We start from the raw sequence: 16,051 nt of genomic DNA, 5'->3' as shown, positions 1-16,051 counted from the left end.
ATTATTTTGAAACTTTGTAATAAATTAACCTTGAAAATTTAAAAGATAATTTAAAATTTTCAAAATCTAGATTGTCAAATTGAAAACAAATTTTTTAAGTGTTACGATACATTACTTGGATAATCGGTGTTCACAATAAAAAATCATAGGTTTTAAATCATTGTATTCTAAATATAATGCTAAAACTATTTATATAACAATTATCAAAGTTTTAAATTATTATTTAATAGCTAAAAGAGTTGTACTACTGCTTCACAATACAACTACTAATCTAACGGCAATTTCTTTTATTGAAAATAATTAGATTTGTATTGTAAAGACAAAATTTTCTATTAGATATGTGTTTTCCACATCGTTAATTTGATTATTAAAGCATGTTTACAAGTGGATAGAGATTTCTATTAAATTCAATGTTAGTATTAATACAAGATGGAAAAAGTATGTCATATAATGCAAACGGGAGGATCTACCCATTAAAGCATTGAAGTTGTGTTGCAACATATGTGTCTGATGAAATTCAACCTATTTGATGTTGGAAAAGACTCTTCCAACCACGTCAAATTATAAACTTTGTCGATTAGAAGAATTTCTTAAACATCATTGCTAACAAATTCAAATGAAGGGTTTACAATATATTTTGCTTATTTCTTAAAGTTCCTTTTTTTTTTTTTAATTCCGCTAATCTATTAGATAGTACTTATCATCTAACAACTAATTAAGCATTAGATATTCTGCATTAAATTTGTAATAGGTTTGACAGGTATAAAGATCATCCAAACTTGCATAAAATTATTTTAAATATGGAATTAAAATATTGTAAATATTGGTTATATATTTCATTCTTATTTAGATTAAGTTGTGTTGAAGATCATAGGTTTAGATCAAATGTATTTAGCAATATAGTTACTCATATAGGATAGATTAAGTATTTGTGGAGCAAATGGTTGTCACAAACCTTAAGGGATTCATATGAACTGAGTACCATAAGAATAGGTACAAATTTAATACTTACACGCTTAGTCAACTTTGAGAGAAAAAGTAGACTAACATAAAATAACCAACTATCATTACATCACAAGTATCAAGCACACATATAGTTAACTACACGTTTATGTGGAATTGTCAGTGACATCTTAACCCTTAGAGTTCATTATTATTGGAGTTCAATTTGCAATAGATTGGTTGCATTAGTAGAGTAGATTAGCCAATAGTTAAATTAATCATATTAGTTTGATGTTTTCTTAGCATTAGTTTGGGTTCTCTAACTAACTTAGGTTACAGAAAGAATTAATTGTTGATTCTCAATCCTTTGTAGGATCAATATCTTAAGTTTTATTTGACAATTCGTACACTTGCGAGCAAGATGCAATAGTTGGTAAATTTAGATATTTAAAATTATGTTTGAAAATATTTAGAAAAAATATTTAAAATGTAATTAACAACTTAATTATATTATTAAAGAGTTTGGGTCAATTGTGCAAATACCAATGACTTGGGGTGGTGTGGATTCCACACCCTAAGGGGGAATGGCGAATTTTCAAACCTTGGGTGGGGGGAGAAATGTTAGTTTTTAAACCTAGAGGGGGTGAAATGTTAATTTTTTTTTGTTTTTTAATATTTTTAGCTAAATAACCATTTTACCCTTAATTTCAATAGTGAATTTGAACTAATGGATAGATATTTGGGTTTTTGAAAGTTAACGGATGGGAATTTTTGCCATTTTACTAAACCTTGGGTGGGACATAGTCCTTTGGCCTATAAGTAAAGATGAAAGAATTAAGTAACATATGGTTATAATAACATGAATTAAAAAATAATAAAGTAAGATAATCATAATGAAAATAAATTTTAAAAAAAAATTGTTCAATGTAATGTAATATATTTTTATTTAATTTAATTAGTTACCATGATTAGTTTCTTCTTCTTTATTTAGGAGAAAATACATGGAAATATTTCTAATAACAATTTCAGAAACCATTCAAAGCATTAATAATATTTTTTTTTTTTAAGTTTTAAAAAAACTTACCATAAACATATTAAGTAAAAGTCTGCATTATATATGAAATTTTAACTATTTATATTTAGTGTGTTAATTTTACATTTAACTATTTATATTTACAAATGAGAAGTCAATGAAATAACTTTATCAAATTGATTAGGTTCATTTCTAATTTCATTTGTTCATAATTATTAACAATATTAAAACTTAATATTTTCTGAGGAATTTTTTTAAAAGCATGAGTATTCTAAAATACTGTCATCACCATACGTAAAAGGTTTATCAATTACAATAATGTACCTGACCACATAGTCACTCATATTTTATTGATTATATGTGAAGTTAGATATTTTATCTATTATAGAAATGGGTGAATTAGCAAATGATTTACATACAGATCTTGACCTTGCATACAAAATTCATTGTTTCCCTTTTAAGTGTTTTAACATTTTTTCAATGTTCGATGATATGCCTACAGAGATGTTTGGTGTCGTCTAAATTCACACAATGTTAAACTAGAACCATAATATTTATACAGTGTGCGTCAAACAATTTTACCACAAATAATTTCTTTTGTTTGATTGAATGAAATGTTCTCAAACTTTTGACTTTTGCTTTTTTTTATTTTTTGATGGTAGTAGTTATGATTATGGTTCTTCATCAATGTTTCCCTTATTATCAAAATTATAAAAAAAAAAATTAAATTAAATTCTTTTGAATTTAGATATATTTTGAAAATAAATTTGAGGAAAAAATATAATTAACTAAAATGAATACATCCTAAAATAAAATCAAAACAAAAAAAATGGCGAATTTCAGAGAGATTATGTGAGCTTGAAAATTAAGAGTTGAGAGAGTTAAGAGGGTTATGTGAAAGAGTTGAAAAGATGAGTGTGGTATTTATAAGAAAAGCTTAGAAAAAAAATTTAAATAACTGTTAATGCAACGGCTACTTGACCTTGCATAACCGCTATTTCCTCCGGTAGTCTTCTTTATTTTGTTTTGTTTTTTGTTTTTTAAGATTTTAAAAAGTGGGTCTTTCTGACATGATTTGCCATATATGTCATGTCTAATTTGGAATGATTCGACAATATTTGTGCTGTCGAATGTTGTGGGCATTGTATCCATTTCCGGAAGAAATAATAAATGGTTAATTTTGGTTAAATTCCAATGAAAAATTGTGATTTATATATTGAATAGTGTTATGTGTGTAAACAATATATATAATTTTGTGTATAAATAATATACATAATTTTGTATATAAATAATAAAATATTATTATGTGATTTTATATTTTTAAATCAGAGATAAAACAACATCAAATTACATAATGACATATCATTATTTATGTATATTATTTATACACATAATTTTATTATTATATATTAGACAATAATAAGACTATACATACTATTACTATATAATTAGATATTATTTTATCTTTAATTTTTAACTATTTAATTATATGGTAACACGTCATTATTTTTGCGTATAATGCTATTTTTATGACAATTTTTTTTAGGTGAAACCTTTGGTAGAAAAATGTAATTTACTCTCTTAGTAATTTTAATTTTATTTAAAAATAGTAAATAATTTTAATTTCATTTAAATTATGTCATAGTTGGCATGGCCTTAATACAACAGAAAGAACATAATCTGTCACGATAAACTTAACATAAGAGGACCTTTTTTAACACAATAACTAACCTATCAATTTTAACCCATTAAAAATATAATCTATCTTTGGTAAAATAATAATAAAAGATTGCCAAAAGAAACCCATTTCATAGACTTATACATCCTTGCATTTGAAGTCTCATTCTGCCCTTTTATCATTTTCAACCCACGCTCTTCTAATTTACAATAGCGGCGGGTTAAAAAAACCTGTGTCTTGGATACGAAAACAGTATTCATTTGAGCTACTTCATGGATTCCCTCCTCTCTTCAGTATAGTGTAAAGACTTTCTTTCTCCATCTTTATTTTTTTCCGGCCGTCGTTTTAGCAAGAACGTAGTATTTTTGTGCTTCTGTGTTGCAGTTTCTCTGCTAATATACATTAGTTTCGCACAGGAGCTCACACTACTGCTTTTCTTTTTTGCAGTTTACGTATTGCTTACATCCTTCGTTTCTTGGGCATCTTACTTGGTATGCCACGACCGTTCCTTTCGATCTTTTACTGAAGACCAAGAGAGAACATAACCTTTCCGGCTTGCTAGCTACTAAAATCTCTGCCCAGTAATCTTAATACTTTTTTTTTTTGCAGTCTCGCTCACCGAAGAAGGGACTTGTCTCATTGAATTTTAGGGCAAAAAACCAAACTGGTAACGAGGGTAGGTCGGTGAGAAAGGAAGGTAGGAAGTGCTAAGCACTCCGCTAATATAAACTTTAAGTTCAAGGAAAAACCATATAATGAAAGCTCTAACATTTTTATTCATTTTAATCAATATGTACTATTTCGTAATATCTACGGTTAATTTACTCCTGCCATGAAGCTCAGAACAAAACAAAGTCACCGGATATGAGATGACGGGAGACTATTGATCTTCAATATATAGTTTTTCATATGTGTTTAATCTTGCCTCGGATTCTAAAAGACATGATAGAAATATATGAGCTATGCATGAATCGTACAAAATGCATGGGACTCAAAAGCGTATTTGGATTATCTTAGAAATTGTAACCACTCACGGACTAATCTTTCTTTATTTTCCAGTCTATCTATTTGTGTTTTTGGGAGTGGAAGCTGCTTTTAGAGCAAAGTTAAGAGCTTTAGAACCAGCAATGGTATGATCTTCCCCTTCTCTGTATGTTGAGCTATTTCAACACTATTTTGGCATTTATTTTAGATCTTACGTTTACTAATTCTCGGGTCTAAGACTCTAGATTACAATTTCTTTCTCTTCCGAGAAATGGTCTTGCCCTTTACTGCTATACTAAAACCCTTATCCTTTATTGTAAATCTGAACTTTTTCTTAGTATTATTGTTTCCCATCTTCAAACGAATAGGGTCCAAATGATACTTGTAGTGAGAATGACAACAAGTTCGACTGTAGCGACGATGAGGTTTATATGTACGATCATTATCCTCCTCCTCTTTGTCTGGATTCAACAAATTTCGATCAAGATACCGTGAGCAACTCTGCTAATGTAATTGTTATTTCTTGAGCGAAAAAGTCCGACGCAAAAAATAATGCTTGTTTAAGTTGCAACGTATTCTGGGGCCCTCAGCTCACAGCTTTACTTGTAATGTGTAGGCATATTCAACTGGTTCTACCAGCTCTAACACAGTTAACCGTTTTGTGGCAATGGGATTTTCAGAGAAGACTGTGATCAAAGCAATTCAGGAAAATGGTACACATAAACTTATATTTTAGCTTAATTATATGCATTTGATCATTAATACTTTTCTATAACATATGGTAGGAGAAGATAATGAAGCGTCAATATTGGATTCTCTACTTACATACTCCGTGAGTAAACCCTTCTGACATAGTGCCTGTTGCTGTGAGAATGAAAACTTGAGCATTTAGCTGTAAATTGTTGTGATTTTCAGGCTCTTGAGAAGTCCCCTCAACAATGCCAAATCATCGCTGAAACAAGCTCTTCTGCTTCTGAAAGCAATATTGGCTGCATTGACCTCTCTAATGTCAATAGCTCTCCTGCAGCTGCTGTAAATTACCTTCTATCCTGCCTTAATTTATTGTCCTTGCATTCTTTTAATGGTTTATATATATCTTCTTTAGAGGTGAACTTTTCTCTAGTAGGTGCATGATTAAAATCTGAGTCGCTCTTTATTATCTTTGCTTTGCCAGCCTTACAAAAAATATATAAATAAATCGTTAGAGGAGGAGGAGAAACTGTGGGTTCTGGTGGATATGGGTTATACAGCCGAGGAGGCTATCACAGCGATAGATAAGTGTGGTATGCCTACAGCACTAAGATTTTCTGTGATTTTTTGAAAAAATTATGTATCTATATTATGTTTATTAATCTTTTCCTTGTTTCTATACACAATCTCAATACATATTCCATTTCCTTTCTACTTTGATAATGCTCTGACTTAGTTGATATGGTCACTATGTAAGTATGTTCTCATTCCCTGAGCACACTATGTTACAGCCAATGTTATGTGTACATATATTTAAACACATATTTGATATATCATTATTTAATTAGATATTATTTTATTTTTTATCCTTTATTGCTCAATTTGGTGATATATTATTGGTAACTTGCATATAAAGCATGTATAAACGAAGATCGAATCAAGATCTTAACCCTTCAGAAAATCGCAGGTCCAGATGCCCAAATAGCTGAACTAACAGATTTCATATGTGCTGCTGAACTAGAAAAGGAATCGGATGTCGACATTATAGAATTAACTGATGAGGAGGTTGAGAAGTCACACTCCCAATTAATAGTTTGATGATTTCCTCATTTTTTTTCTTTTGTGAAGCTAACCATGTGAATGTTTATTGGTTATTCATAAACTAATTTCTTCTTTGTTGGCACTTCGCAGCCTGAAAACCTTGATTTTCTCAGTAATAAGAAGAGGAAGTTTTACGAAGATGAAAACCAGGGAAGCAGCAGTCTCTTAAGAAGTCCGAAGAAGCAAAGGTTAATCATTCCTCAGCCAATGATAGGATTTGGTGTTCCTGATGAACCATGGCCTACAGTTGAGAGAAAGGTGCCAGAGGCAGCTGCAGGACTTCCTTATTTTTATTATGAAAACGTGGCTATTACTCCAAAGGGAGTTTGGAATACAATATCTCGATTTTTGTACGACATTGAACCAGAATTTGTTGATTCTATCTACTTTTGTGCTTGTGCAAGGAAAAGAGGTTACATTCATAACCTCCCTATAAACAACCGCTTTCCTCTATTGCCAAGACCACCACGCACTATACAGGAAACTCTTCCATGGACTCAAAAATGGTGGCCTTCTTGGGATAAAAGAACAAAATTTAATTGCATTCATAGCAGCCATGCGAGTGCCAAACTCACAGAGAAGATAAGGCTAGCTCTTGAGGAGTTCGATGGTGAACCGGAACCTCCTCCACATGTACAAAAGTACGTGCTTGGAGAATGCCGGAAATGGAATTTGGTTTGGGTTGGAAAAAACAAGGTTGCACCTATTGAACCTACTGAAATGGAGATGTTAATGGGATTTCCAGAGAACCATACAAGGGGTGGTGGCGTATGTACTGGAGATAGATACACAGCTCTGGGCAACTCCTTTCAGGTAATTGACATTTTTTCAACCATCTCACTTGTTATAAATTAGCAAGTATTTGTTCAACACTTCATCCGAATCTGAATGATGTAAATCAATAATTCATATCAGGTTGACACAGTTGCCTACCACCTTTCTGTCTTGAAAGAACAGTTTCCAAGTGGGGCTAATGTTCTTTCTCTTTTTTCTGGCATCGGTGGAGCTGAGGTGGCATTGCATCGACTTGGGATTCCTTTGAAGAATGTGGTGTCAGTGGAGATTTCTGAGGTGAACAGAAATATTGTACGGAGCTGGTGGAAGGATACAAACCAGTGTGGAAGTCTAATTGAACTAGCAGATGTACAAGAAGTCACCGGAGACAAGTTGGAGCATTATATTAGGTCATTTGGAGGACTTGATCTTGTGATTGGTGGCAGTCCATGCAATAATCTCAGTGGCTGCAACAGAGTGAGCAGAGTTGGTCTTGAAGGTGAGCATTCATCTCTATTCTACGAGTATTTTCGCATCCTTGACCTTGTTAAATATATAATGGGAAATGTTTGATGACCTTTCACACTTATATTCTCTACTTTTTAATGCCCTATTTTTGCAAACCTTCTGTGCAATTCTGCACTCTGATACACTATTTTCTCTACTGCAGTTACATTCATTTTCATTTGCTTTTATGCTATCAATGGGATATGTTCAGTGACCTTTCATACTGTTATTTATTTATTTATTTATTTATTTATTTATTTACTCTTTTGTAAATGTGTCATCAAGAAACAATCGTACTGATAATCTCCTGAAAGAAATCTGCAATTAAAATACATAGAGATAAAGATGGAGCGAATTATGAAAATGTCTTCTGTTGGTGCTGTTCTAAGTTTTTCTCAACACAGATAATTTGTTGAACAGCTTCCACATTAATGGCCTTGATGGCAGCAAGATTCTACGTAAACATTTAAAATATTAATAATATATGTTCTGCGGGTAGATGTGGCGAAGAGAACCTAGATGAAAATGATGACCCAAAGCATATAAAATTGGATTCTAATTCATGCATTATGGGTAGGGCAGAATCACCTTGGATATGAACAAAGTTTAGTCACTTAGGTTAAGTCATGAGTATCCCACAGAGAGAGATGTCGATTGCCCTTTTTTTTTTTTTAAGGAAAATATAAACATTAAAACACTTGGAAAAACCGGATACAAAAACACAACCTAGGCTCATCCGACAAAGATAGCAAAATTCTTGTAAGTACAGATAACAAAAGCCAATAAGCAAACCTCTCCCTATAACAAACTAAAACCAATGACCGCCTGAAAAACAGAAGGATACTAGAAAATACAATCTGATGTTGAAATAAGCATGACACAACTCAACCAGCTATGGCAGGACGCCAAAGTTAGCAATCAAATCCCAGACAACAGTATCAAGCAGCAAGCTGCACACACCTGAAACAGAAAGGCATTAACCCAGCCGCCAGGAACAACCACAGAAGCAGATCTTTAACCTGCCCTTTCATAAAAAATATCTGCTGGAGCGGCAACCATACACCACCCATGAATTAGCACTGCGGAACATTTCCTGGAATGTGGCCAATGATGACACCGCTCACACAAAGAGAATGGCAGCTAAGAGAAGCCTACAAGCTAAAAGAGAACAGCAGCCAGCAAATTCAGAAGAAAACCATCTGCAAAGCCGCAGCAGAGGTCACACAAAATCCAGCACCTTGCAGGAAACTAGAAGTCAGGAGGAACCACACACTTGCAGAACCGCAGCAGCTTTCCAGGATACAGATACAAAACCAGACAAAACCAGCAGGAAGCAAATCCTAAACCACAGAGTCAGAACACTTATTACAGGCCCAGCATCACCAACGCACTTTGAAGAAGAACAGGCTTCGAGCTACAACACATAATTAAATCCCTGACGGCAGCGTATCAGAAAGGCGAAGAATGTGACGTGATAGTCTTATTTCCTGCAATTATGAGTGCACGTGTCATCCATGTCATCTATCATCTAAGCCCCTTACATCTTAGTACTTAGGAAAAGATTCTTCCAACCGCATGCAAAATTACAGACTTCGTCAATCAAAATAATTCATCAGATGTCGTTGTTGACGAATTCGAATTGAGGTTTTACAAAATATTTTCTTTATTTCTTAAATTGTTTTAATAATTCCACTAATCCATTAATTAGTATTTATAATCTAATGACCAATTTAGCTTTAGATATTTTGTTTTAAATTTGTAAAAGGTTCAAGTAATATTTATATTTAGAATAATATTATACATATCTATTTTTAGCATATAAATATATATACACTTATATCATATGATTTAATATTATTTTATTTTTAATTTAAAATTATTTAATTATATGATAAAACATATACATATACATATTTATGTACCAAAATTAAATACACATATTTTTATTATTATACTTAATAGTATCTTCCGAATTGCGAACTACATTCCAGATTACAAGACGACGTGTCATTTTCTTTATTGAAACGAGCAACTCTGCCATCAATTCAACCGGAAAAGAAACGAGAACAAGTTCTAGATGCGCAAAACGAAAACTGGACATGATATTTTTTTTCTCGGTGACAGATTAGAGGTTTCATATGCTCCTTAGTTTGAGAGGGTGGATGATACCAAGGACAAGTTCTAAAGGAGGAGAAAGGAAGTTCTGGCTATAGATTGTCCTGTAAGTTTAGATTTCTATTCATTCATGAGATTATTTACCTATGAAAGTGAATCGGTGGTGATTCTATGTCTCTCATGCAATTTGTATTTCTTTTTAACTTTGTATCAGCTGGAAGACCCTAAGTGCCAATGGTTCTTAATTCAGCCAGTTTAAGTGATTCATCATTGGTTGAAGCTCCGTTTCAATATAACTTAGTTTCCCAACAAATAACATCTATACAATTGTAATAAGAATTTATGTTGTGTTTCCAGTTTAGCAAAGTCTAAAATGACTGTTTTTGTTTAGAAATGACTGAATGTTTTTTCCCTTTTGCAGGGACTTAAGAGAATCACAACGTACATGTCAAGCAAGTGATTGTCCAGTCACCAGTCACTTTTTGTGGGGCTCTGGTAAATCACAACATGTTAATCAAGTTACTGATTCACCTTTCACAAGAGTTTCCTTTGATAATGTATTCTCTTTTTCTTTACTGACATGCCAAACTTTAAAAATGTGGTGGTGTGGAGTTGTTGTACAATGTAGTAATGGTTACTGTTGCTGTTTCTTTCACAATTAAGGTAGCCATTGTTACTCTAGTTGGGTAGGTTAGTTTGTTTGGACAAAGACAACTGGCGTGAGTCTGAAGTGGAGATCAAGGCAGAACTCAACCATGTTCAGGCTTCCATGCTGCTGAGTCCATGTTGGATCGATTAGATCACATTGTTCTGTTCAGCATGGAGTGCATAACTTTAAATCTTGACCTCCTTGAGTGTTGTCTTTCCTTATGAATGTTTGACAATCTTTATTAATCTTCTGTTGTTTTAACAATATTATAAAGGTCAGCACAAATTCTTTGCAATACAATGTTTTGATTTTCAATTGCCCAGGGCTGATGTTTAGTTTACTGTAATTGATCTCAGGATTATTTTTCATCCCAGTCAATGAATCAGACAGTTTGTTTTGTCAGGGATAAGTTGAATAAGGTGGTCGAGCTTAATGACATTATTTTGTTACAAGAGAATTGGCTACTATTTTATTTTGAGGAAGGTAATTTTATCCATTTCTTTCCTCTGCCTTTTTCATGTTTTAGATGGAATCAAGTACAGAGCATCTAAAAGCTGAACCTGCGCCTAAGAAAAAGTGAGACAACTGGAGGAAGATTTTAAGAATATTTGGGGGAACAGAACCAACTGGTTTCTCAGTGTCATTCTGCCACCTTTATTATTTTGCTTCTGCAACCTCAATGGATTTAGTATATGAACTTAATATGGCAGGCACCTGTAAAGTATGCATTAGCGCTTGATTCTTGACATTACAGATTTTTCTTTTTCATTTTATTTTAATTTGTCAGCCAGAATATAGCTCGGCAATGTAAAAACCTAACTTCTCAAAAAGAAAAAACCTACTGCAACATTGATGGCAACATACAGATACTAAATCCAAGCTAAAGAAGAAGGCGAGTACGGTAGCAAAAGACCAGGCCAATGCAGCCATAACGCATCACAGCGTATTGCATACCCAATCACAGATTGAGATCAAATATACAAAAAGAAAATTACCCAAATTCTTTTATCTTTTTTATAATTCAGAGTTTCAAAAGATTTTCATTGAGTAATTTGGTTTATCATTTAGGACAAATACACTGGGAGGCTGGCATCTTTCACCAACTGGCAGACAGGACACACACTGACCAAAACATCACAATCTTGGCATAAACAAAAGTGCCTACAAGGCATCAACAAAATTGAGACTTCCTTTGTCTTGCATGCTCTGCACATCATGTTTTGACTCCTAGAACCTGATTTTGAAGATTCACCTGGCATGCTTAGAAAGTTGTTTGGGTCAATGCATGATTCGGCATCATCAACTTCACTGTCTTTGAATCCTTCCTTCAGTTGGTCGGCACCCTGTGAAATCGCATGCTGCAGGTTGTTCTTTAGGACATTAACAACAGACTCATTGTACTTTGCTCTATACTGCCAATTCTGGGCTTCTGATGCCACCTGCTTTATTCTCTCAATCAGTTCTCTGTTCTTACGATGCATGTTTTGTATCTCTACTTCTTTCTCTCGGAATTTCTTAGCCAGACCTCTCTCTACAGCCGAAAGGAATGAAGCCATCTGTCTCTGCTTCAACTCCCTAAGCCCCCTTGCCAAGTGTTCTTCCTGTTTGAGAAATCCAGCAAACATTGATACCAAGATGCAAACAACACCAACAAGCCGTTACAAATAAAAATTATTCAATTTGACAGGTTGATTACAGAGTTTAACATCCTATGATGTATGAATTGCTTTGGATTCAATAAGTGTACCAGAAGCATCTGTTCACTGATATCATACTTTTTTAAACCCAGAAAATACTGATGCAACAGAAAGTTAGAAAAACAAAATTATATCTTCACCAAGAGAGTAGATCTACCTGCATTTTGATATATTGATCAATTTCTTCTTTTTGACGATCAAGTTCAGTCCTAACATTGTCACCAAGAGACAAGATAATTGGTGGTGCAGTATTCAAATTACCACTTGCAGAAGTTACAGATGAGTTATGTTCATCATCATCATATGATAACCTTAACCCTGTTGATACAAGGTTTGGCTTAGGAATACTTGCAGAACGATCAGCTTCATCTAGGCAGATGTTTGAATTTAACGAGATGTGCAGCTTTTGCTGCCTTGAGAAGTCTTCCGTTTCCCTGCCTCGTTTATTGGGCCTAAGCATAGGAGTGATATGCTCATTTCCAAAATAATTTACCGGACCAATGTTACAGCCAACTGCTACTGAGAAAAGGATATTGAATTACAAATTAGTCCAGCAATTAGAAGTTTGACCATAAAGAAAGAGAAACAGGACTGCCCTAAAACAGCATGTCCAGAAAAGAGATGCGACCTAAGAAGAAAAGCTAGTAGAGATCGGACTCATAATTTATTTTATTTTCGCAATGACTACAGTCAAATACAAAGGAACATACTGCTGTACACAAAGCATTGTACATGCATATCATAGGGATTTCATCAAAAAACAGAAAGAAAAATTTGATAGCTCAATTTATATGAGAAGAGAACTCACAATTTCCAAATAACTGCAGCTGATTTGATGCATTACTCTGATACTGAAATCGACTCTCATCCAGAAAAACTGGAAGAATAGGATTCCCACTGTTGCCTCCCAACATTTTTACTAGTATTGAAACTAGTTTACTCTAAGTTGTGTAGCTTGTGATGGTTAATATATTACCTGCAACACGAAGTAATGGAACTTTAAAATGATTACAATAATTTATGGAAAACACCAGTAACAGAGCCATATTTAATGAAACCAAGGAAACAACATAAATATTGTTTGACATAAAAATGTTTCACAAATCAAAAGACAGGCATCCCACTCAGCAACCCTGAAAATGTTTGTATTAAGGCACAGTTATGGAAAAAAATTACTTGAACTCAAACTTGGAAACTAGAATGCTTGACAGTTATAAACTCAAAAGGTAAGAAATTAATTTCATTAATGTTTCCTACCTAGGAAGAAGGCATAAAAAGGCAATAGGGACACAAAGGAAGAAACAATTAAGGAAGGTTGCTATATACTCAGAAGATATGGTATCCAGACACAAATACAGAGAGCACATAAAATTTGTAAGATAACTGGAAAATTATAACTCATTGTTCATATTAAATCACATATCATAAACCTCAAGAATCTACTTCAGTATGTACAAAAATGGAAGCAAGGTTTCAAAAAGTATTAGAAAGGCTATTAATCAGTTTCACATGCAAGAGAGGTAGGAGCAAGATTCACAGTAAAGGACTAGAATACAAGATAACAGAAAATTATGATGCAGGATATGGAATATAGGAGTGATATGACATAACCATTGACCCAAGGCATTTCATTATTAAAAATGTGTTTATGGATTCAGGCAGTGAAACATTCAAACTGTGGTATCACTTCCCCTCTATTCAGTTCACATTGAACACAATGTAATTTCCATCATGTTCATTTGATTTAAAGTGAGACTTATAATGAACTATTATTGATTTGCAACATATAATAACTATGCATATAATTTGACAGAACAAAAGAGGAAGGAGACAAAAAGATTATCTGTAGATCATTGAAACTACGGATTGAAAATCAAAATCAGGTAATGCAGTATAAATGACAAATAAAAAAAATGCTATTGACCGAAAGAGGGAGGCTCAAAAATAAGAAAAATATAACAGAAACAGCTTGAAGATATGTAAAAGAAAGAAAAAACTAACAGAAGCCAAAATACAGCATCTATCCATAATCCCCAGATACCCAGATAGAAGGTGAAGAGAACAGGCAAAGATATACATGGATTCTTACGACAGATTATTATTTTTTGTTTTTAGCTTTCAAACACAAAAAAGAAGAAAATAGCAATCATAAGAAGATAAAATGTTGAGATAATCATCAGAAGAAAAAATAAAGGCAAAGAATCAGTTTAATCATATTTTAATTTAATACAAAATCAAACATATTAGAATACGGAAAATCATCAAACAGAGAGATTAAGATCTACTCAAGATTTAACAAAAAGTCAAAAACTTATCTAAATCATACAAAAGATTAATTAAAAAAAAAAAAAAGCAATCAGCCAAGTTACCAGCAATATATGCAGTCAAACAATTTGATTCAGAGCGCAAAAGAAAAGCAGCACGGAAGATCCTGCAAAACCATAACAAAGTTAACCCAAAATCAAAAAGGTAAAACAAACAATCCTGAAAAAAAAAAAAGGGGAAAAAAAACCTTAAATATAAACGACTATTGAGGTGGAATGGGAAAGAGAAACCGATGACGAAGGAATAGTTTTGAAGAGAGGAGGTTCTGTGTGAATGGGGTGAAAATCATAAACTATAGAAATAAATACAAGGAATGAACGAATAAATGAATCAGTGGAGGCGTTTGCTGCTGACAAACTCTTAGTTGCAGTTATGAATTGTGGTTAGGTTTTGGTTTTATCAGCATTAACTGCAGTTATTCGCAGTAATTTCAATTTTCTATTTCTAATCTGAACAGTGAATAGAAACAGTGCGGGTCTCGCTATCATAGAAGGAGCCGTTCTTTTCTTTTCTATTTTTGTCCCCTTTTATTTTTCCATTTTATCCAGACCAATGCAACCGCCCTGGACTCGTTGAAAAATAATGCGATAGACAGTACAGTTAACCCAATGGAGAATCATGAATATGCGTCGTGGTGGTCGGTCCCTGGACAACAATTTTATATAAAAGCGGGAAAACGGAGTGCGTGGTTGCCTGCCTCTTCTCATCCTCGGGCCCCACTTGTGGCCCCACTTCACCAGCATTGACTGTTGTTGTTGGCGGGTAAATTTGGCGGGTGAGCAAACGACGCCCCTTATTTCACGATACTTCATGCATAACGTTTTTTTTTTTTTAATTTAATATTTTTATTGAAAGAAATGATCTACTGTTTTCTGCCCCATCGCTATCTAGATCTGCCCGGGAGTGGGAACACATCAAGGTGCCAGATTTCATCATTATCAAGGTATTTTTAATTTTATATTGATGTTGATGAGTGAGTGTCAGGTTTATCGTGTACCGTTCCCCGGGCATAACCTTCCACGCGTATTGTACCGTCGTCGCAGTTTGTGAATAAAAATTTCATGATTTAAATATTTAAAAAAAAAAAGTCAATTTAACTCTTTGATAACCACGGAAGTAACTGTCAGACAACTAACTCAACCACTTATTAGTAAATAACGAGGAAATCTTACCATTATATTTGTAATTATCTTAACGTCTTTTGCAAAAGTCTTCATATTGCATTAAAAGGCATCTACTTCAGGACGAATGGATATAGTCACGTAACAATTAATTACTTAAAAGCAAATTACATTGTCCCAACCTAAGGTTGGGGTTAAGAGCTCTCTTTTATCTCTCTAATGATATAGAGAACACATTTTTACCTTAAATTAAATTTCATTTAAAAAAGCTACTCTATAGAAATAAAATAATAATTTTATTATTAAAAATTTTGAAAAAAAAATCAAAAAATAACATTTATAGATCTCGGCTAAACATTTTAAACAACACATTTTGATCTTGTGTAAGTTTAAAAAGTTAAAATTTAGTTTATATTATTTTGAAAATCTTAGATG

At 33.1% G+C, this 16,051-nt stretch overlaps 2 protein-coding genes and 1 long non-coding RNA gene across 4 annotated transcripts; 2 read left to right on the top strand and 1 right to left on the bottom strand.

The window, feature by feature from the left end:
* Window positions 1-4,633: 4,633 nt before the first annotated feature.
* LOC123216339 (DNA (cytosine-5)-methyltransferase DRM2-like) lies at window positions 4,634-7,775 on the top strand. The gene is made up of 9 exons (XM_044636770.1): window positions 4,634-4,783; window positions 5,006-5,146; window positions 5,254-5,350; window positions 5,423-5,473; window positions 5,530-5,669; window positions 5,812-5,920; window positions 6,295-6,392; window positions 6,519-7,241; window positions 7,344-7,775. Exons 1-9 carry the CDS (start codon window positions 4,634-4,636, stop codon window positions 7,773-7,775), a joined length of 1,941 nt encoding a protein of 646 aa, XP_044492705.1.
* Window positions 7,776-9,673: 1,898 nt separating this feature from the next.
* Window positions 9,674-10,788, top strand: LOC123217700. The gene is made up of 2 exons (XR_006502524.1): window positions 9,674-9,930; window positions 10,246-10,788. It is a non-coding gene; the product is annotated as an uncharacterized LOC123217700 (long non-coding RNA).
* Window positions 10,789-11,464: 676 nt separating this feature from the next.
* LOC123217699 (probable BOI-related E3 ubiquitin-protein ligase 2) lies at window positions 11,465-15,009 on the bottom strand. 2 transcript variants are annotated; one of them, XM_044638802.1, is made up of 5 exons: window positions 14,683-15,009; window positions 14,540-14,601; window positions 12,979-13,146; window positions 12,328-12,686; window positions 11,465-12,074 (listed from the first exon to the last, which is right to left on the bottom strand). In XM_044638802.1, exons 3-5 carry the CDS (start codon window positions 13,082-13,084, stop codon window positions 11,538-11,540), a joined length of 1,002 nt encoding a protein of 333 aa, XP_044494737.1. In that variant the 5' UTR covers window positions 13,085-13,146; window positions 14,540-14,601; window positions 14,683-15,009; the 3' UTR covers window positions 11,465-11,537. The 2 variants fall into 2 exon arrangements, with proteins under 2 accessions (XP_044494737.1, XP_044494736.1); XM_044638801.1 differs by having other exon boundaries at window positions 12,328-12,689; window positions 14,683-15,004.
* Between the last annotated feature and the right edge of the window lie 1,042 nt (window positions 15,010-16,051).

The sequence above is a fragment of the Mangifera indica genome, chromosome 5, assembly GCF_011075055.1.
Source record: "Mangifera indica cultivar Alphonso chromosome 5, CATAS_Mindica_2.1, whole genome shotgun sequence".
NCBI lineage: Eukaryota > Viridiplantae > Streptophyta > Magnoliopsida > Sapindales > Anacardiaceae > Mangifera > Mangifera indica.
Note: the sequence above shows the minus strand (reverse complement) of the source record. Positions and strands in the feature narration are given on the sequence as shown.